This window comes from Drosophila nasuta, chromosome X (genome assembly GCF_023558535.2).
Source record: "Drosophila nasuta strain 15112-1781.00 chromosome X, ASM2355853v1, whole genome shotgun sequence".
Lineage (NCBI taxonomy): Eukaryota > Metazoa > Arthropoda > Insecta > Diptera > Drosophilidae > Drosophila > Drosophila nasuta.
The window spans coordinates 10511262-10534165 of record NC_083459.1 but is presented as its reverse complement, the minus strand read 5'-3'; the positions used below and the strand labels follow the sequence as shown (position 1 = coordinate 10534165).

General features: G+C 38.1%; 1 protein-coding gene across 1 annotated transcript in view; it reads left to right on the top strand.

The window, feature by feature from the left end:
- The window catches only part of LOC132795767 (pneumococcal serine-rich repeat protein), a 69155-nt gene that overhangs the window by 33646 nt on the left and 12605 nt on the right, over positions 1–22904 (top strand). The window contains 11 exon segments of the mRNA XM_060806646.1: positions 4843–5141; positions 15706–15750; positions 18398–18533; positions 19267–19470; positions 20761–20868; positions 20965–21105; positions 21168–21320; positions 21392–21522; positions 21667–21750; positions 22234–22387; positions 22454–22854. Coding sequence (XP_060662629.1) covers positions 4843–5141; positions 15706–15750; positions 18398–18533; positions 19267–19470; positions 20761–20868; positions 20965–21105; positions 21168–21320; positions 21392–21522; positions 21667–21750; positions 22234–22387; positions 22454–22854 — 1856 coding nt within the window.

Sequence of the window (22904 nt, the reverse complement as noted above, 5' to 3'; positions counted from 1 at the left end):
GTCCCAGCGAAGGTAAAGCGAGCGACACTCTACACTCTACACTATACACTCGAACACTCTTATCCTCAACACTCTACACTCCACACCTCTACACTCTCCATTCTCTACTATACAGTCTACATTATACATTATCCCCTCTCTATTAAACACTTTACATTCACCCTATACACTTTACATATATATACATACATTCTACACTTCAACACTCTACACTTCTACACTCTTGAATTTACAACTCTACACTCTTCATTATACAACTCTACCATCTTTAAACTCCCTTACTTTTATACTTTACATCCTATTCTCTACACTCAACACTCTACTCTACAGTTTACACTCTCCATTCTATACTTTCCACCCTACTATACTATACTCTACACTCTCCTTTCCACAGTATTTACGCTATTCACATTATACTCTACACTCTTCACTGCATACTTCATTCATAATTCTATACTATCCACTCTACACTTACCACTCTTTATTCTCCACTCTTACCTCCTCATTGCCCACTCTCACTTCTCCACTTAAACATCGTGTAGTCTACACATCTACAAACTTCATTATGAACTCTACACTGCCTTGCCTTCATACTCTACATTTTATTCACTAACATTCAACAACTTTACACACTTTCATTCTCCACTCTATATTCTCCAAAATATACTCTCCACTCGACACTATTTATTCCACAGTCTACCGTATTCTTTTCACATCCTACACACTTATCTCTCTCCACTCTCCAAATTCAACATTTCTACACTCTTCAGTCTTTACTTTTCATTCCATATTCTTTACTCCATACTATCCATACCTCTACATTATACTCTTCATACCTCTACACTCTACAATTAATACTCTACACTCTACAACAGGCTTCTCTCTTTTGCTTCTTGTTTGACTTTGGTCTTTTTAAAATGTTTATCATTATATAGTTATCTTTGACTAGTTCGCTTACCTTTTTGCTGTTTGCTACTCGTTACTCTTTGCCTTTTGCTGCTCGCTTTGCTTCTCGCTTCGCTTCGCTTCTCGTTTCGTTTCTCGTTATCACACATCAGAGCTTGCGATTGAGAAAGTTGACACTGTAAATTGATTGTAGGAGACCCGAATCTTCAATTTAAAAGCATAAAGCATAAGCAAATTAATTAGTATTTGGGATTTATCATAAATAAGGCAAGTGAGGAGTGTCTAATAGTAAAACTACTTAATATATTTCTTCTCTTCATAAATCGAATACTTTAATGTCTATACTAGACTTAAAGAGACCATACACTTCAATCCTATAGTATTTTTATTTTAGTTTTCTTTTTTTACAAAAGAGAGAGTACTGGCTGCTGGGCCTTCGACTCCTAAAATAATATTCGGACATGTGATAAGATCACAATATGGTAAATTATTGAATACTTATGAATTGAATTTAATTTGAAGACAGCTAAAAGCAAATAGGAAATACTCGATGCAAACATGAATTAATATAGCCGATGACTAAGAGAATGAAATTTTGCGCCTTATTCTCTATCTATAGTCTTAACTATCAATGTATCTTGTTAAAACAATGATCAAAGCTACAGTCAAGGATGCTCGACTGTGAGGTATCCGCATAAGAATAATTGTTAAAGATTATATTTGGTATACCGATATACCATTAAATTCAAAATATACCATGAAGTACGAAGTATACCATATATACGTTTGACCTTTTTCAAAACATCAACTAGGATAAATTCGTCAAATTGTAAACAAACCACAATTCTATAAATGCTTAACACTCTGTTACGAGACAGACAGAAAAAAACCAAACTCTTTTTATCGGCCTGAAAAATTAATTTTCTTCTTATCAGCTTTGAATTAATTTAAATTAAGTTGAAGTGGCTGCACTCTTTTGCCACCAAGTGAATATTCCCCATTACTCCCTATTTGCTGCGTGGTATAAAAAGTGCGCTGTCATTGCAGCTTAGCAGACATTGTAATTGAGCTGGCTTAAAAGCTTTTCGATTAATTCAAAGTTTAGCTGCCCTTCTCCGTCCGCTTTATTGTCAATTTGCTGTCAGCAAAGCTGAGTTGAGCTGAGCAGAGCAGAGCATTTGGCATTCGGTGCAATGACCCAGCGCAAAACGTTTCGTTTGTGGTTTATGTGGCTCCAATAAAGTTGACATAGTATCGACAGTTAAGGTCAGAGTTGCGAGATGGAGTTGGAGTTGGAGTCACAATAAAAAATGGTGCTGGCTGCAAATTGCTGGCGTGCAGCCATGCAGAAGTTGTTTGCTATGAAACTGTGCTACTTTTTGGGTTTATGCGGCAGGATATTAACGCAGGATATGGGTCGTAATCGCAGTGCCAGTATATGACAGTTGTGCTGCCATATATATTCGATATGATGGCGCTTAATTGAATCACTTTTCACAGAGATCCCGAGAGAGAGAGAGGAGAGCGAAGAGATAGCGTCACTTTTTAGCAACTAGAAGCCATAAATATTTATGGAATGGAATATTGCACTCGAGTGGCAAAAACCACAACGAATTCCAATCAAGTTCTGTGGCACATTTAATTGCCCCACGGTTTCCACACGGCATCCCCAACAATCCGCTTGCCCGCTGACAAAGTGTAGCGCTTGTTTACCAGAGACCAGAGACTAGAGACCGGAGATTTGAGAGCTGCCAGCTAATTGGCCGACACACGACACACGACAGACGACAGACGACAGACGAACGAACGACGAGCGACAAAACCAAATCCCCAACCTCACACAATTCAATCCAAACGAAACCAAACCAAACCAAACCAAACTAAACTAAACCGAACCAAAGCAATCCGATTCGGGCCCAAGTCTCAATAGCAATTCATATCCCAGTGGATATGTTATGCGGTTAAGCCTCTCATTCCCCTTTCCTCTCCCTTCTCCCTTCTCCACTCACCACTCTCCGCATCCCTTCGGTTAAGGCAGCCCCAAATGGAGAGAATCTTCGCTGTATTTGTCAGTTTCGCAATTAAGCAGACAATTTGTCCTCAACGGAATAAACCAAACAACCAAAGCCATGAAAACTTAGCCAGCGAAAATTCTTAAACCCAGCAAATGTGTCTCTCGAGCCACATCATTTAAGTATGCGCTTTTAATTGCCATTTGTGGTTAACAATTTTCATTCACTTCCATAACATATGTTGGAAAGTTGAGAAGATCTTGAAGTAGCTTCAGACTCCATCTGCTTCTGACATCAGCTTGATCGCAAAAGCTGCAACTTGAAGAGTTGAAGAGTTTCTCAAAACAAGGGAAACAAATTTAAATGGCAACTGAAAGGAAACCAGCTTTAAACTTTTAGTACTTCTTAACATTTAAACCTTTACTGCATGATTGCAAATAAGATTTAAATTAGTGAATTTGGTAATTTGAAAATATTATGCTTTTCTGTTCAATTTCAGCTCATAAAGCAAATAATAATAACACTCAAAACAATAAATATTTCATATTTTTGTTAGTTAATTTCAATTCATAAATTAAATTTATAATGCATTCAAAACAACAAATAATTGGTAATATTTATTTCAATTTTAGGACATAAAAGAATTGAAATTACATATAATAGATAAGTTAGGGCATTATTCAAAATTTTTTATTTGTTTTACTTACAAATTTCATTTTCATTTCGAGTTTTTTATGCACAATTTTCTAGGCAGACCAGATTAACTATTTTACAAAGTGCTTAGTCACCAAATTTAAGAATTTATTTAGGTAATGAAGTGAGATTTAAAATAAATCTATTTACATTTTATTTATGGAATTTCAGTTTATAAATTCTAATCAAAATTACATTCCACTTAAAACGTATAATTTATGATATTCAGCCAATAATTTGTGACGCATTTTCTATAATTCTTTTATTTACTATTATAGTTTAGTCAGTAAACTTAAGACTTTATTTAAGCAGAGATAGATTGCTGGCAACTGAGACTTGCCTTTAAATAAACCTTCTTAGACGCATTTATATTTTAGTTTACCAATTTTGTGCCTGGACTTTGATTACCAATTCATGCTTAAGTAACTGAAGAGTAAATTGCTAATCCCTGCTCGATACTCTGATACTGAGAGGCGAAAGAGGGAGGAGGGAGCTCTTAGTAAACTAATCCACTATTGAGCTTATTAAAATGCTTAATTCCTCTTGTGTCTGTGCTTCGGTTGTGAGAGTTAGTGAATGGGCGAAGAGCAGAGAAATTGCAATGCAATTAAATGCAATACACCTAAGCTTGGTAATCAGAGAATTTATGCGGCATTTTGTGTGGAAAACTTTAAATTTACCATAAGATGAAAAGATGAGTTTGGAATAGTATTTCATTTGCATAGTAACATACTTTAGTATGTTATCCTCAGTCGCTCCATGGCAACCGAAGCGCACAAGTTAATTTCTTAACTTGACGCAGTCACTTAATAAGTTTGCAACTTGCGTCTCTCTCTCTCTCTCTCTCTTTCGCTCTCTTCCTTTGTCGCACACACTGTTGCTATCTCTTTCAATTTTGCTGTGTGCTGTCAGCGACCATGGCTGCTTTATTTTATGTAGAAATTTTAATACTTTTGCCTTGGTGCCAAAAGCAATCAAAATTTAATTTTAATTATTATGCACAGCTCAAAAGGCCGTAATGGGGAAAGGGGCAGGGAAACGGGGGGGGTAGGGGGCGTGGTCATGTTTGCATGCCAAATAGTTGAAAAAGTTATTATTTCAGCAATATGCGTAGTTAAATGATTAATTAAGATGCTCGCCTGATTGATTAATTGTTTGATTGGCATTACACACATTTCCCACTGCTTGTTTTTCATTTTCATTTTCTTTTCTCTCTTTTTTCCCCATACAGATGGAAACGCATGAGCATGGCGGCAAGTTTCCAAAGGATATGGCTCGGCTTGAGTGCAACAGCGACACGGACGTCATCAGCCCAACGGGCACAAGCAGCTCTGGCGGTGGCGGTGGCGGCGGCGGGGGAGGAGGGGGAGGAGGCGCTGGGGATTCCTCTGGCCACAGTCACAAGCGACACCACAAGAGCAGCAGCAGCTCCTCGGCAGCAGCGGCGGCGGCGGCAGCAGCTGCTTTGGCCAACGATGATGACAACAACAGTGCGGCGCATTCATCGGATAGCAAGAGTCCCAGTCAGCGGTAAGTTTGGCTAAACACTCTACACTAACTCTACAAACACTCTCCACACACACACTCTACACAGTCTCTACACTTACTCTTCACACTCGCTATACACTTACTCTCCACACACACTCTCTACACTTACTCTCCACACAATTTACACACTCTCCGCACACACTCTACACATACTCTCCAGTACTAAGTGTAACGAGTGTACACTTACTCTCCACACACTCTCCACACTGCATACATCTCCAAACACACACACACACACACTCACACCTGCCACTCACTTGCATTTACTTGTTGTGTACAATCCAACTGCGAAGGTTGAGCAAAGTTAAGAGCTTGACAAATAATAATTACAACAAGACAACAACAATAACAATAACAGTGACAACAAGCACAACAGCAACAACAACTACAACAGTGACAACAAAACCCATCCACAAAATGTGTAAACAAAAACAATATAAAAAAGCAACACACACAAACACACAGCTCCAAACAGAGTTAACTTTTGGCATGCCAAAGTTCAAATACCCTTGCAGAACCTTAAGCTTAAGCGGAGGGGAAATGGAGAAAAGAGAGTTAGCTAAGAGCTAAAATGATCTTTAACTAAGAGTTACTTACAACTTTAGTTATTTACAACTTTGATCAGAAGTAAGAAAATAAAAATATAAACACATACATATACACATCGTATAATTTTGACCAACTAAGACACTAATAGAGGCACTTTCTTAAAGAGCTTTGCTTCTGAAGTTGATCAAATTAAGATCTAAACTAAGAACATATTAGAGTCACATTCTTAAAGAGTTTAATTTCTGATATTGACCTATGAAAATAATAGAGTCAACTTTTTTAAGAGCTTAACCTGTAATGTTGATCAAACTTAGATTTGAAAAAGGAAAAGGAAAAAGAATATTTAAACAACAATCTTAAAATGTTTATCTTTTTTAAGGGGTTTGCTTTTTAAATCTTATGATATTGATCAGACTTCGATCTCAACAAAGAGAATACAATCTTTAAGTCTTTAATTTCTTTAAAGACTGCGTATAAAATGCGTATAATGCTCAAACTATTTTACTCTTACAATAACTTAGAGCAACTCTTTAGTCTCAATTACTATGATTTATATCAATACCCAAAATTAACACAATATAAGCATTCTTGGCAAGTAATCTTAAAGAAAAGAAAATCAAGAGTGAAGTCAGATTTAAGCAATTTCAAAAAATGTATTTAAACGTAATCGATTCATAATATAATATATAAAAGCTAAATAATTTGGCAGGCATTTTAAATGGCTTGTGAAATATTAAAAAGTTAGTTTATTAGTCTTAACAAAAAAGCGCAAATACGCAACCATTGAAGCATTTTTTGTGTCGTTTTTTATGGTATGACATCTTCCGCATATGGGGGCTATAAATACAGCAACACTTCATTCTGCAAGGGTATTAAGTTATAAAGCCGATAAAGAGGATGCTGAACATGAAGTTGAAGATGACGTAAACGAAGATGGAGACGAAGCTGAAGCTGAGGATAAAGATGAGGATGAGGATGAGGATGAAGATGAAGATGGAGTTGAAAGCGTTTCGTTTTGTAAAGCGTAATTGAAATGCGTTCGCAATGTACAGTTCACACGACCATAAAGCATAAACATAACCTGTCGTTAAACCCGAGCAATGTATACAATTCATCCTCACACACACACACAGCATCTCACCCACACTCCAACACACACACACACACACACAGTCACATATAAGTACAGCAGTAAGCGCATAATTGATTGCTAAAGGTAAATGTGTAGCATACTTTGTTGGGCTTCGCAGCTGCTTTTGATTTTCTCGTTGCGTTTCGTTTCGTTTCGTTTTGATTTCGTTTCATTTCGTATCGTTTCGTTTCATTTCGTTTGTCGATTACTCGTTTCATTTCCCTCGCAGCGTATTGTTGTCGCATATACAAGTATGTATCAAGCATATATATATTATATATATATTCATAGTCAATTATATATATGCGTATTGAATCCGTAATATTTGTATACATTGTGATTTCCTTTTTATTTTGGTTTTTGCTTTGTTTTTTGTCGTCCTCGTCGTCGTCGTCGTCGTCGCCCTCGTCGTCGCTGTCGCATCGTTTGTATGCATTTTCCCCCTACTTCGAACACAATCCAAATCCAAATATGTGTGTGCATGAAAAGAGCAATCACAAATGTGTCATAAACAAGTCGAGTCAACAGCAATTAGCGACCCATTATGCTGTCAACAGTCGCTGTTCGCTGTTCGCTGTTCGATTTAACTACAAGGATTATGCTACAAATAATTAGGCAAAGGCCAAAAGCATAATAGTAATAAGTTTCTATTCAAAGGTAATTAGCTCAGGTTGTGGTTGTGGTTGGGGTTGGGGGCGAGAGAGAAATCTAACAAAAGACTTTAACGAAATGTAATCCAATTAAATTAAGAATAAGATGTTAATTTGTACAAATCAATACAATAACAATAATTCATTTGGCTTTTGCTGTTTAAATTAGTTAATTTACAACAGAGAGTCGAATTTTAAATGATAATGAACATGCTTTCGAGCAGTAAGCATTAGATTGAACTAATTGAAGTCGTCTAATCAGTTCGTAGTCAAATTAGTTAAAGCAAAGTTGAGCCAAAGTTTTAATGAGCGAGGCAAATGCAGCCGAGATTTGAGATACCAGATATTCCGATTCGGATTCAGACCCAAGAGAGAGAATGTGCTCAAATATATATAGTATATATAGTATAGTCTTAGTCTAGTTTGTGTGTTGTGTGTCTCTAATTTGTGGTGACAAAAGGATAATTTAGCTCTAACGACAATTAGCCGGGCATTGTGTGTTGTGTGTGCGTTGTTTTGTTATGTGTTGAGAGTTTGTTGTTTCGCCACTGCGTTCATTAATTAGCTAAACTTCCAGAGAGAGATCCTCTTATGGGCGAACTCACAACTCGCAGCTGGCAGCTGGCAACTGGAAACTTGCGACTCGTGTCCATAGAGACCAGTTGTGGAGCAGTTAGGACGAGTGCTCGACATGGATTTGTCCTCGCCAGCATTTTGGTGGCAATTGTGGCCAGCTTTACGAGCTTCTGCTGCGGAAATGTCCTCGCTCTCTCTCTCTCTCTCTCTCTCTCTCTTTCTATGGTTATCTCTCACTCTTTCGCTCTCGAAATCCGCATCCAATATGGGTTTAGTTAACTGAATTATGACCACGCAATGTGGGCCAACATTGAGTGTGTGCTTGTTGCATAGCAACAATGGTTCTGTGTTTTATTTTTTTTTTTTTGGATTATTGCTTGATTGGGTTAAGCACTTTTCTTTCTACTCGTATATATTTGTTTTGTTTTTACTTTTTTTTTTGTTATTGTTATTTTTGTTTCCCGTTTTGCGGAGGGTTTAGGGTTATTGCAGCGATACGTGTGTGCACACTAATCCCAAGTCTAAACAAATGAAATACGACACATACCGAAGCGGTGAATACCCTTGTAGACAGTGAAAGGATCAAAATTGAAGCAAGTGAGAAAAAATAGGCGGCTTTTTAACTGATTCAACTTAAACGTAATTAAATAAAAGCTTACTAAAAGTGGAACAAAAAAAAGTTTGAATAGAATTAAAAAGTATTTAGGAATAAATTTCATATAACAAATATTAAATACGGATAATAAAATAAAAATATTTGTATTTTCGCGAAACTTTATCCAATTTATTGTTGTTGCTTTCAAATCGCATTTAAATGCAAATCAATTTGGCATTTTTATTATTGTCAAATTCAAACTCAATTGCCACACTGAATACTGAATACTGAATACAATCATGATTCATTGGCATTTGAATACTTATTTGTCGGCACTTAACAATGCAATTAACATTGTGTTTATTTTGAAAATAATTATGCTCGGACCTCACTTGAAATTGTGTTTTATCGAAGTCAAGGCAACACGCGGCCTTTTAAAACTGACCTCAGTGCTATAAATACGAACGTATTGATTTGCCTGAAATAACAAGCAAACAAAAGCTACAATAAAAAGTTGAAGAATAATTCATGTTATGGATATAACTATATTATATAGTAAAGGCTGATTCTGTTTATAGGCGGAACTGACAAAATATGTGGAGAGTTTCATTTTAATGTCTTAAAATAGAGAACGAATGAAATTAATGACATTGATGTAAAGTTATTCTAACCGATGAAGCACATTTTTTCATATTTCGTCAACTTTTACTAGTGAGAATAAATTAGAAACAGAAACTAATTATGAAGGAAGATTTTGTAATATATATTATTAGTATCATTTTATAGAATTTATAGTTTTCCATTAAGGAACTAAATTATGGTTTTTTAAAAAAATTGAGTATAAGGAAGAGCGTCAAACTAATGTAATGCCGATAACTGCACAAGAAGTTTTGCACTTATCTGCAATTTTAAGTTTAACCAACTATTTTTTAACATTATATATTTGTATATCATACAACATTTTTGCCGAGGTGATATACACGGAAAACCAAAAGTTATTGTGCTTTTAACTAAAGTTTGTTCATTAAAAATATGTTGTCAAATGCATTGATTGTGGATTTAGTTGCAAATCCTTTATAATTGATGTGAGTAAAAGCCAAGTTTGCAATAAAATAATGTGTGCATTTATATGCAAAGCACATAAGTTAATGTTTAGAGCTATATTAAAAATGCTGCACTTATCTTGATTGTGCAGTTATCGGCATTTTACTATACGTTTAGCTGCAAATTCTTTTTATACAATCATTGATGTGAGTAAGAGTCTAGTTTGCTATAAAACAAAGGGTGCAAATCACTTATGTTAACAATTTGAATTAAATTCGAAATAATGCACTTATCTTATTTGTGCAGTTTTCGGCATTTTACTGTATTCTCCATGAAATGAAATTAAAAATTGAATAGAGCAGAAACCACACAGCAGTCAGAGAAGCTGTCTAATTGAACTTGAGTAATCCAAATCTGATTAACTAGAGCAATGCAAGGGTATATCCGACTATCCAGATACTCTGACCCACTCTCTCTCTCTCTCTCTCGAGCTCGAACTCGAACTTCGTTTGATTAGCTTTCGTGTATTTCGGAATGTATTCAACATGTATTGTATATGTATGTGTGTATATATTGTTTTATGTATTGGTATTGGAAATGGAAATGGAAATGGAATGAAGGTCGGCCAACTCATCGCTGACCAGTGGTCAGAGCAGCAACTGCAACTGCAACTGCAACACAAATGCGAGTAGTTTAAGATTGTACACAGAGAGGGATAGACTTATATTAACACCAACGTCGTCGACGCAGCATCAGCATCAGCATCAACATCTAAAGCCGAGACAGCAACTGCAACATCTGCTGCACGACAGACAACAATTCAAATCGAATTATGAGGAGCCACCACAACAGCAACACCAACACCAACAACAATCACATCAACATCAACAGCAGCCTGCCACACGACAGCGACGCCAGGTGCGATTGCATGTGAATAGTCCGTCCTCGGATTGCAGCTCAGTGGGGGGTGGCATGGGGCAAGGGCTGGGACTGGGACAGGGACTGGGACTGGGGTTGGGACATGGAAGGCTGATGAATTCGGCGAGCTGCACGCAGGTGAAAACGCTCTCCTCCTTCATCAGCGAGCATCCCGAGGAGCTTCTGAGCATTGCCAGCAGCCATAGTCATCAAAGTCAGACGCACAATGGGCACGGCGAGAACAATGGGAACACCTGCAATGCCAATAAGAATGCCAAAGATGTGGATGGATACGAAGATGGAGACGGAGATGGAGATGGAGACGGGGATGGCAATGGGAACAACAATCAGACAACCAAGTGGAAGAGCCTCAGAGCTGTGATGGCGTATTACTGTTCGTTGCGACGCATTAAGAGGAACGGTGCTTTTACAGTTATACAGTGTACACATCCAGCTAATCTAATCTACAATCTTAAACTTAAACTAAAGCTCAATTCAATTCAATTCAATTCAATTCAATTACTAACTAATTCAATTAAAGCAAACAACTGTCTAACTAACGTTATGATTGCTAATCGTGTACTACTACTACTACTACTCTCTTGCATTCAATATATGTATATGTGTGTGTATGTGTGTGTGCGTGTGTGTGTAATAAATAATGTAAATCCCCTAACTCCAACCCCTCACTTAAGTACCACTCCCGCTTCCAAGTCGTACTTGATTCCTTGATAAATACTCGTATAACAACTAACCCGTTTTCTTTAATTGCCAACTTAAAAATCTACTAACCCGTAAGCAATAACAAACAGTTTGTAGTCTGTGTACCTTTCTCTCTCTCTCTCTTTCTAACTCTCTTTCTCTCTCTCTCTATATCTCTCCAACTATCTCTCTATGGCGTATCCTCAGCTGTACGTGTTATCCAGTCTTATGTATATGCCACACATAAAAATACTTGTGACCGTGTCTATCAATTGATGTGTAAATCGAATGCATCTCTCTCACTCCCTCATACACACTCTTGTGCTTTCTCTCTGTCTCTATCTCTGTTCCACACACTCAGTCAATGGTACTGCCAACTCGCTCACTCACGCTGCAGCGTAGGCTGTATTTCTTTTGTACTCACTCTAGTTACAGGGTGTTTGCACAGGGTGTCTTGGGCTGCCGCCAGGTGTCGCTATCTTCTCATCTTTGCGCGTTTTATTTCAATTTCGGCTAGAGGGCAACTTATAAAACTTTTGCCAAAGTGCAATTGCATCCACACATCCATACACACACACACACACGTACACACTCACGTACACAAAACTGTGAGAAGCAATGAAAAATCTCAGGCAAACAGCAAAAGTTAAAGTGGCATGTGAGAGAATCGATATGTTTAAGTTGTGACCGCCCTTTTTGCTGCTCTGCTGCATTCTAGGCGAACTTTTGACACAAATACACTCACACTCACACTCACTCTCACACACACACACATGAACATGTTGAAGTGTGCGTGCGCCTATGCATATGCTACTGTAGTTTGGCATTGTGCATGCCAAATGAGAAATTGCCTTCTGAATGACAACTTACAAAGAATTTGAATTTAGAAAATTGCAAATTTATGTAGACCCCAAAAACAGCACAGCAGCACCAGCCTAGCAAATGGCGAGGGGAGGATGTCGCTGAAGGAGGTGACCTAGAAATGCACTGCACTCGACCTCCCCCCCTCTACAGCTCACGCTTTCTATGCATTTATGCAGTGTCAACTTTGCCAAGTGCCAAAAGAGCAAAGCAACACATGCATATGCAGCACTATCACTATCCCGCTCACTCTCGAGCCCATTCGCTGTATAGGCGGTTAGTGGGAGAGGGGAACGGCGGGAGTGTTAGGTAGAAGCACTCGTAATTCAGTTACAAGTGTCTTCAGCCCTGCAGCAATCGACATTCATTGTTCGATCTGCTGCCGCCGCATTGCCAATGTGTGCCCAATGTGTTTTAATTCAGTGTCACTTGAATTGCCAGTTATCCACACACATCCACACACATCTTGGCTGGCATTTGTTGCATTTGCGTCATTGTGTCACACACACACACAATGTGCGCCTGTGTGTGAGTGGGGCAAGAAGAGTCTGTCTATCAAGTCCTGCCCCCAAAAATAGCAACATGTTTGATCGCATGTCAAGAACTTTATTTCCTTTAGCCGGCGCCATCTAGCGGCGTCGTTAGCATATTAGCCAGCAGACCTGGCCTGGTCTGCACTTGGCGCCAGCTTAGCTTTTATGCATGCATATCATTCAATGTGCGACAATGGGGCATCTTTGAACCTATGGAGAGTACTCGGCTTATTTTGATTATTGACAACTAGTTGAATTTATTTTTATATTCACTTTTGTTGCTTTGCAGCTGATCGCTGACAGGTGCAGCCTAGCGATTGGCGCTTGCGTAGCACGCCATCTATTGTCAAATGAAGTGCTAAATACTAAACAAAATACTAGGATACTGGCAATCGATATCGATAAGCGATAAACTAAATTTGCAAATTGCAATTACGGAGTCAAGTGAACGTTATGGAAATTAAAGTAGTTGTCTGCAGTTGCATTATAAATGGAATTGTGAAATTTGTGCATTAATTAGTGTTGTGCTGCAAGCTCTTAAAGTGATCCTAATGTGATGGGCAAGTAAAGTGCTTCTCTAACATTAACTACTTGTGTTAATATGTGTTTATGCAAGCATAAGATTGTGTGCATGTGTTAATGTGCGAATGTGTGCGCCCGTGTGTATGTGTGTGTGTGTGTGTGTGTGTTTGTGAAGACGTTTGTCTGGCAATTGTTGTTTTTGGAGATTGAGCCTTTGGCATGGACTTTGGACTTTGGAGCTGGGCCAGGGCAATTAAGAGTTGAGCAGCTGGTCAGAATGGTGGCCAAATGACTGGACAGAGTTGTCGAGTGCACACACACACACACACACACACACACACACACACACACACACACACACACACACAGTTAACTCAGAATTGGAGTCGAGTGGAAGTCAAGTAATAGATTGAAATGATGAGGAAGAAGAAAGGCGGCTGGCTTGGGCACTTGCAACACGCTGTTCCACATTTCCCGTTTTGTGTGACGGCGCGTGGGGAGGGCGAAATTTGTGTGGTCATGTTGGCGTGACAGTTGCAAAGCGATGTGGCAACCAAATTACCAATGGCCGTCCGTGCAACCCAATGGGGCACAGCTGTGTCTGCATGTCTGTGCGCGTGTGTGTGTGTGTGTTTGTGTTTGTGCTTGCGTATGTGTGTGTGTGTGTATGTATGTATGTGTGGTGCGGTGTCGAGGCGTTAATTGAAATCTGAAGCTTAGGAGCAGCCGTAGCCATGGCCACAGGCAAAGCTTAAACCGACATCATGCAGCCATTAAACAATTTGTATGTGTTTGTTCTCTACGCATGCATGGTTGTGAGTGTGTGTGTGTGTGTTGATGATTTGTGGTGCAATAAAAAATGGTATTTAATAGGTGGAGCAAGAACCGCAAAGCTTAAAACTCGCTCGGCTTTTGTGTTAAAGCCATACAAACTAACAAGCTCATTTTCAATTTATAACAAATCGAAAGAACTCAACTGTATGCATGTGTGTATGTGTGTGTATGTCTGTGTGAGCGTAATCTTATCGTACAGCAAGCCTTTTTTACGCTTCATGGCACGCAGCCCGCATGTGGCCCAAAAAATAAAAGCAGAAAAAATAAAATAAAAGGCCAAAAGCCAAGTCAACGAGCTGACCGTTAAATGAATTGCCAGACGCTCTCTTCAGCCCTCTCGCTCTCTCTCTCTCTCTCCTTCCCTCTCTTTCTGCCCGTCTCGCTCACTCTGTGGTAGCTCCATTGTGATAGCCAGAGCAGCACGATGAAAGGAAATGCGTGAAAATGGTCCCTTGAGCAATGCGTGCAGCAGCAAAATGAGCGCAAAACCAAAAGTCAAAAAAGCAACTTGGAGTCGTATCTGCTCCGAAAAAGTAAACGATTGAATATTGCAGACAGGCAGCAGGCAGGCAACTCGAACTTCAGTTCGAAGGACAATTCCGATTCCGTAATTCGAACCGTGTTGAAATTTAACAAACAAAAAAGAAAAAAACAGCTGAGAAAACAATCTGATTTCCACTTTTATTTCAAGCTCGATTATCGCACTTAACTGAGTGTTGTTGTTGTTGTCATTCAACTCGCAGCTTGATTTCTGAAATTAACAGTTTATCATTTCATTCCATTGAAGTTCAAATTCCTCGGCGACCATTTAACTCGTTGACTTTGTTCTTTGGCCTGCGCTTTAAACAATCAATTTCGGTCAATTAAACAATTCTATTGCAACTAAATATTTCAACCTGGGGCATCAATGATGAGTTGCTCATGAATGAGTTGTTATGACACTTTGCTTATACATATATACAAATTCAACATAATAAGTATATAAATACAGGCATGCAATGTTAACATGATTAAAATATGAAATAAACATAAATAACAAATACCAAAGTCAAATAATACACATGCCTGAAACTGAATGTTAAATAAATACATAATAAAATAAACGATTGCATCCATTTGCAAGAATTTCCTTAAATAATCAATTATTAATTACTGAATATGTCGAGTGACTTAAAGGGTTCAGAAATGCCTCATTCAATGCGTCAAGAAATATGAAAGCAGCTTGCAGCATAGGCTTTTCTCTATCGCTCGTCAACTTTCACTCTTTCTCTTCTTCTTCTTCTTCTGTATGTGTGTCTGTCTCGGTCTATTGTTACATCTATGTTACATCTGACTATCTCTCTCTCTCTCTCTCTTTACACTCTCATTCCGTCCTCCATCTCTGCGTTAGAACAAACTCCTTCTCTCTCTCTCTCTCTGTCTGTCTCATTCTCTCTGTCTCTGTTTCTACTATATATGTTATACTTACTCGCAAATTAAGCAAATGACCCAAAACAATAACAATAATAATTACAACAACAAACAAACTAGAACTAACAATAATAATAACAACAAACAACAAACAACAAATGATGTTTACAAAATGAAGACAAAAGAAATAAAAGCAATTCAAATTCAAAAACTCGTTTAGGAAATCGCGTATCGGAGATGGAGCTTCAGATCCAGATTCCGATTGGTAAGTCTCTTGCGTTCTTTCACATTTTTGGTTCAACTTTTTACTCTCTGCACACACACACACACACTTATACACTTACACTCACAGATACACAGACACAGCTACGCTTATTGATTATGTTGCAAAAATTCATTTGGATAATGATAATGATAATGATGATGATGATAAATGATTTTGCTGTTGATGATATTGATAATGATAATGATGATGATGATGATTGAGCTGCATCTAATTGGCATGCGTGCGCTTCTTTTTCAATTGCGTTGGGCCACGAAGAAACCCGAAAAAAAACAAACACAGACAAAACGAACAAACACAATACACTCACAGTTTTTTGTATAGTATAAACTTTAGCTTAGACAGGGTTAACAGCGAGCCAAACCCTAATCACACACACTCTCACACACACTCACACACACACACACCTATATAATCGAAAAGACCGCAAGAACACGAGTAGTTGCCATTTCCAAATGCTTCTTAATGCAACCCCCAGTTGAGCATTTGGCAATCTACACACACACACACACACACACACATTCGCACACTCACATCACACGTGTAAAAATAACATGCCACGCCTAGTTTTTGTTTCTATTTTGATTTCGTGTTTATTTTTGTTTTGTTCTCTTGATTTTTTTCTTACTTTTAGATAGCCGCATTGCAAGCTGCGTTCTTCTTTTGTACCACATGACGTATGCGTTATATTTGGTAGCGTGAAGCAAGCAAAAATACAAATACTACAAAAAAAAAAAAAAACAAAAATACCAAGCAAATGCTGTAAATAGTACGCAAATATTTTTTGGAAAATATAATAACAATTGTTGTACTTTGCTTGCCATAAAATATCGAAATATCGAATAAATTCCAAAGTAAATAAAATTAAATCAAAAATAATCGAAAAACAACAAGAGAATAAACACCAAATTACTCATCAAATGCGTTTTGTAAATACTATAAATGAAAATAATGCAAACATAAAGCACACACAAATCGTAAAGCAAACCATGTATATATAATACGAAAAAATATTCTATATTGCATATACATACATACATATATAGATAACGTTAAATCACAATATCGTAATCGTACTATGTATCATTCGTAGAAAGGCAGTTCCGCTTTGACTTGCAAATTGAGCCACCAAACAACAAGTAAACTCAACCCAACAACAAAAGCAGCAACTACAAATTATTTAAATGCTTAAACTCCTCTCCTGCGCTTCCAAGTTTCCAAGATTCCAAATTACCAGTTTCCACAGATCCCGCATTCCATTTTCATATGCTTGTCTAGTTGCACGCACAATTAATACCCTCTATTATTTGAGTCCCTGTTGACAATTTCCCCCCCCCACTTTTATGTCTAGTACAGCGTGACTTCAAGTCGATTACGCTTAACTGCATTCCATTTATGACTCTATCATTTTGTTGTGTTTCTTTTTTGTGCCCCGTTTACTTTGATTTAACTATCGGAATTTCCGTCTGCATTCTCAGACAAATGCTCCCATAAGTAATGCCATTACAACCATACTATATACCATACTAAACTATACTGACTATCCCGAAACTGAAACTGAAACGGAAACTGCTTTGAAATTCAATTTTCCGCCCTCTTGCATTTCATTTTCATGTGTACGTGATTTTTGTTGGTCCGTTTTCGCTTTTCGTTTCGCTGTTTATTCGTTTTTTTTCTTTTCTATTTGGGTTCTCCCGAATTCCCTCGCTTCCATTGCATGGCTAAATGTATTATTAACAAACTTAAGGCTTAAGCTAATTAAATAACTATAATATTAACCATCTTTCTCTATAAATAGAATTCACTAACTTTAATTAGTAGCAACTAAATATACAACAGGACACCATTTTGCATGCTTGATGGACGTTAGATGTTGTCGTTGAAATGTAGATGGATGTATGTTATGCCGAGGAAGAGGGAAGAGAGAAGACAATTCCCCAGAGAAACCGTCGCTGTCAGTTGTCTCGCCATCAAGATGTCTTCCTTCTCCTTCCTCTTCCTTGGGCAGCAAGTCCAAAGAAACCTTACCACCTAATTTCCCCACTCTCTACTATATACTTACATATATGTTTTTAGTGCGTGCTTTTCTAAGTGTCTGTAACCGTTACCGTTACCCGTTTACCCGTTACCCGTTGCCCGTGTTGCCCGTTACCCGTTAGCGTTGCCATATCGTTGCGTGACATTTAAGTGCGTTTACGTTACGGGTTTTTGGGTTTAGCGTTAAATGAATGTTTATTGCTCCTACCACGCATTGCGTAAGTGTTTCGTGTTGCGTAAGTTATAACCTTAACCTTATAGCAAATAATTGAGCACAGTCCACAGCACCCACTTAGACATAGATCTAGACATAGACATAGACATAGAAGTAGACACAAGTAGTTCCAATATTGAACAGTATGCGCACGCTTGCATTACTCTTGCCTCTTAATCTATCTGTCCTCTTCTATCTTAAATTTTCAATTTCTATAGCTGTCTCTAGAGATTTCTACCCGTAGTACTTGCTTGATGTTTTCAGTTCTAACCCGCAGTAGCTATCAATATGTAGTTGTAGTCTAGTTTAAAGCAACAGTCTCTAAAATCAAACTCTTGTGAAGACTTGTGATCATTGAACATGGTTATCCTCGTACAGGACACGGTCGAACCAACGCTGGATGAAACTGCGCACCACCGTTCAGATATCATCGGCCATACAGAAGAAACCACCGCTCAAGCGCGAAGACTCATTCCTGAAGCGTTTCTCAACCAGACAGATACCCGAGACACAGGTAAGTAGTTGAGAAGAGAAATAATAAATAATAATAAGAAATCAAATAAAATTGAATGAATTGAAATCAAATGGAGTGAAATCGCATGAAGTGGGATGGAATGAAGTGGGATGAAATGGAATGAAGGGGAATGAAATGGAGTAAAGTGGAATGAAATAGAATAAAGTGGAATGAAATAGAATAAAGTGGAATAAAATAGAATAAAGTGGAATGAAATAGAATAAAGTGGAATGAAATAGAATAGAGTGGAATGAAATGGAAAAAAGAGGAAAATAGAAATAGAAATAGAATAAAGTAGAATGAAATTGAATGAAAATAAGTGAGTTGGAATGAAGTAGAAAGAAATAAAATAATGTAGAATGGAATGGAATAAAATGGAATGAAATAAAATAAAGTGGAATGAAATAGAATAAAGTGGAATGAAATAGAATAAAGTAGAATGAAATAGAATAGAGTGGAATGAAATGGAAAAAGTGGAATGAAATAGAATAAAGTAGAATGAAAAGGAATGAAATTGAATGAAAATAAATGAATTTGAATGAAGTATAAAGAAATGAAATAATGTAGAATGGAATGGAATAAAATGGAGTGAAATGGAATGAAGTGGATTGAAATGAAATAAAATAGAATGGAATAAAATGAAATAAACAGAATAAAAAATATAATTATTTAAAACAAAAAGATTAATTGAGTGAAACTAATACTAAATCAATTACAATGCTCTCTGTTGCAGGAAACTGTTGAAGACACGGGTTCAGAAAGTGCCTCTGGCGACGTCGACAAAACAGTTAAACGTAGACGGCGCTATCTGCAGAAACGACGCTCCGTTGTTAATCCAGATGAAAATTTTTACTTCTATTGGTTAATGATGTTAACTATATGTGTTCTATATAATCTATGGACCCTTATTGTGAGGCAGAGCTTTCCTGAACTGCAGGTGAGTTAATCTCCCAATCTCCCAATCTTCCAATCTCCCAATCTTACCATCTCCCCCATCTAAACAAAGGTCAAAGAAATGCACACATAAAAAATGAAAACGCTAACCAAAACCCATCCCTTACTTTGTTCGCACTTTTTGTGTTTGTTGTCACCCCTCCTGGTTCTGGGAGAGAAAGAAAACACCTTTTGTCATAATGCTCGAAGTTTTTGTAATGCGAGTTGACTTGGCTGCCATCGTAATAATGCCTAACAACCATAAATTTTTGCTCAAACAATGAAGTTTATTATGTATTTGAGTCGACTCTCTGTGGCATGAAGTTGGCCCAAGGCAGCCTCAACTTGTGTGTTGACAAGTGGCGTGGAGTGTTTAGACTAGCGAAGCACGTAGAGAAAATCTTTTTAAAAAAAATACATAAAAACAAAACAATTTGCTAAACGGGAATAGCCTTAAAGTTTGATTTGAATTATAGTTAAAGATATTATTTGATTATTAGGATTACATTACATAGCATGCAAATATTACAGGGTATTTAACTGGTCGCTCATGTTGCAGCTTCGGCTGCTTAGCTTACCTTTTTTCTGGCCTTTGCCTCGTAATGACTCAATTAAAAGACACGCAGCCATCTCATAAGCTAAATGGTCGTTTGGACGGTTGGTCGGTTGGTCGCTTGAATTGCTGGGTGCTGGTTCCTTGTTCCTTGTTGTTTGTTGGATTGTTATTCCCGCAGCACTTGGTCAGAGGGACCTGTGCAAATGTTTGAACACCAGTGTGGCCGCCAGTTAGCCAGTGTTTGCCATCAGATTAGAGAGAGCCGGGAGTTTGGATGGTTTGGAGCCGGGTTGCCAACAGCTACAACAAAAGGCGACCAATGTGGGATAACTTTGGCTTTTCAGTCATGCCATGTGATACACTCATCTCTATCGTCATCGTCGTTGACCTTTAGCCCCATAAAGTAGCTATTGTAGCTGTTGTTGTTAGCCAGCCTTTTTTGTCAGCCTGTGTGCTATTTGTGGAGAATCAGAAAGAGAAGGTGGTGGAGCAGGAGCAGGAGAATACCTCCATTACCATTTCCATTTCCATTCACATACCCCCATCCATTCTCATTTGCAATTGTGCAATGCATTTGCCAAAATAAGTGCCCTTGACCTGAGTTCTTCTTTTTTTTGTTAAATGTGAACCGAGCGAACTGAGTGACTAATTGAAAATCTCAACTAATTTCCCAACTTTCCTTTTTTGCATTTTTCCTCTTTTTTTTTTGTATGTTTTTTCCATTTGGACAATTGACAGCAATCTGTGCCTACCTTTTGGCTCATCTGCGATTCAATGACAGATGTTGTATTTATCTTAGATATAATAGTTCAATTACGCACAGGCTACCTGGAACAGGGCCTTATGGTAAGTCAACCCATCCAAATTAATCAAAATCGATAAAATACTATTTAAAATTTATATTGTACTTTATAAAACTTTACTTTACATTATCAACCATAGGTATATGATGACAAGAAGCTGGCTTGTCATTATGTGCACTCGCGTGAGTTCATCTTTGATATGATAGCGCTGATTCCACTCGATCTGCTGCAGTTAAAGATGGGCACACATCCGCTTTTGCGTTTTACGCGCTTTTTTAAAGTAAGTGAATGCGACACTCTCTCGATTTCAATCGCGATTCATTAATCTCTTAACTCTTGCAGGTATATCGATCTGTGAGATTTTATTACATCGTAGAGAGTAGAACAGTTTGGCCAAATTTATGGCGTGTTGTTAATCTAATTCATATCCTGTTAATATTGGCCCATTGGTTCGGTTGTTTCTATTTTTTACTCTCCGAGGCGGAAGGCTTTCAGGTGAGCTTGTCAAACCTTGCAAAAACTAAAAATATCTCTTTCATAATATTCTGTTTTATCCCATCTTACAGGGCGATTGGGTGTATCCCTATAGACCGGGTGATTATGCTACATTGACACGCAAATATCTTGGCAGCTTATACTGGTCAACGTTAACACTGACAACGATCGGTGATCTGCCGACGCCGGAGACGAATGCAGAGTGAGTATATATAGGTATTATATTGGAGAAAAGTATTCAAAGGTGCTGAGTTTGCCATTCGGGGTGTACTTTTATGTGTTGTCTTCCATTTTGCATTCTCTCCACTCTCTATTCACACAAATCGAAATCAAAATCGAACAACAGACCGAACTTTTCGGTGGACGGCCCCAGATCAATACCAAGGCGTGGCATCAAATCGCGACTGCTACAATTTGGGTCTAGCTATGGGTATGATACGATATATCGATCACAATTTCTTACAACTCGAATCTAACCAAAGCGAAATCGCAATCGCAAACGAATGCAATTGAAATATTATGAATATCATTCAATTTGTTGGGGGCTGTCCACCAGTTCGATCAATTTCTACTCTCAAATTCTTTTTGGGTCAACTGTTGCCATCATTTCCATTCGAAACAGAAAAAGAAAAAGAAAATAAACACAACCCTTGATTAAGCAAGTTTCAAAGTTTTCGAAAGCGTGCGACAGCCTTTAACAATGCCAATGATATTTCAATTTGATGCGAAAGCTTTAAGCTGGTTTCCCAATCAAGGCAAGCTCAGCAATGTGCATTCGAAAACTTTGATAGATGCGAGTGGAAATGTGTGAGATAGATTTGATTGCAACTTAAAGCTTGCATTCAAGCTGCTCCTCAATAGATTTCGAACTACTTTACCCTTAAATACATCTTTCTCTCTCAATACTCTTTAGGTATATTTTCACGATAGTCAGCTATTTGATCGGTGTTTTTATCTTTGCGACAATTGTGGGCCAAGTGGGCAATGTGATAACCAATCGTAACGCCAATCGACTTGAATTCGAGCGTTTGTTGGATGGCGCCAAGACCTACATGAGGCATCACAAGGTGAGTATCAAGAATTTAAATAAATTTGTATTAATTGAGATTGATTACTTGTGACTTTTGTTTTAGGTGCCTGGTGGCATGAAGCGGAGAGTGCTGCGCTGGTATGACTACAGTTGGTCGAGGGGTCGCATCCAGGGTGGCGGTGATATCAACACGGCTTTGGGCCTGCTGCCCGATAAACTGAAAACCGAATTGGCCTTACATGTTAACCTAAGCGTACTGAAAAAGGTGACCATATTCCAAGAGTGCCAGCCGGAGTTTCTGCACGATCTGGTGCTGAAAATGAAGGCATACATCTTTACGCCAGGCGACTCCATATGCCGCAAGGGCGAAGTGGCCCGCGAGATGTTCATCATTGCTGATGGCATTCTGGAGGTGCTCAGCGAGACGGGCAAGGTGCTGACCACAATGAAGGCTGGCGATTTCTTCGGTGAGATCGGCATACTGAATCTGGATGGTCTCAACAAGTGAGTACTCATTGCTAGATCTACTAAATGCAAGTTTAACATGAAAGTAT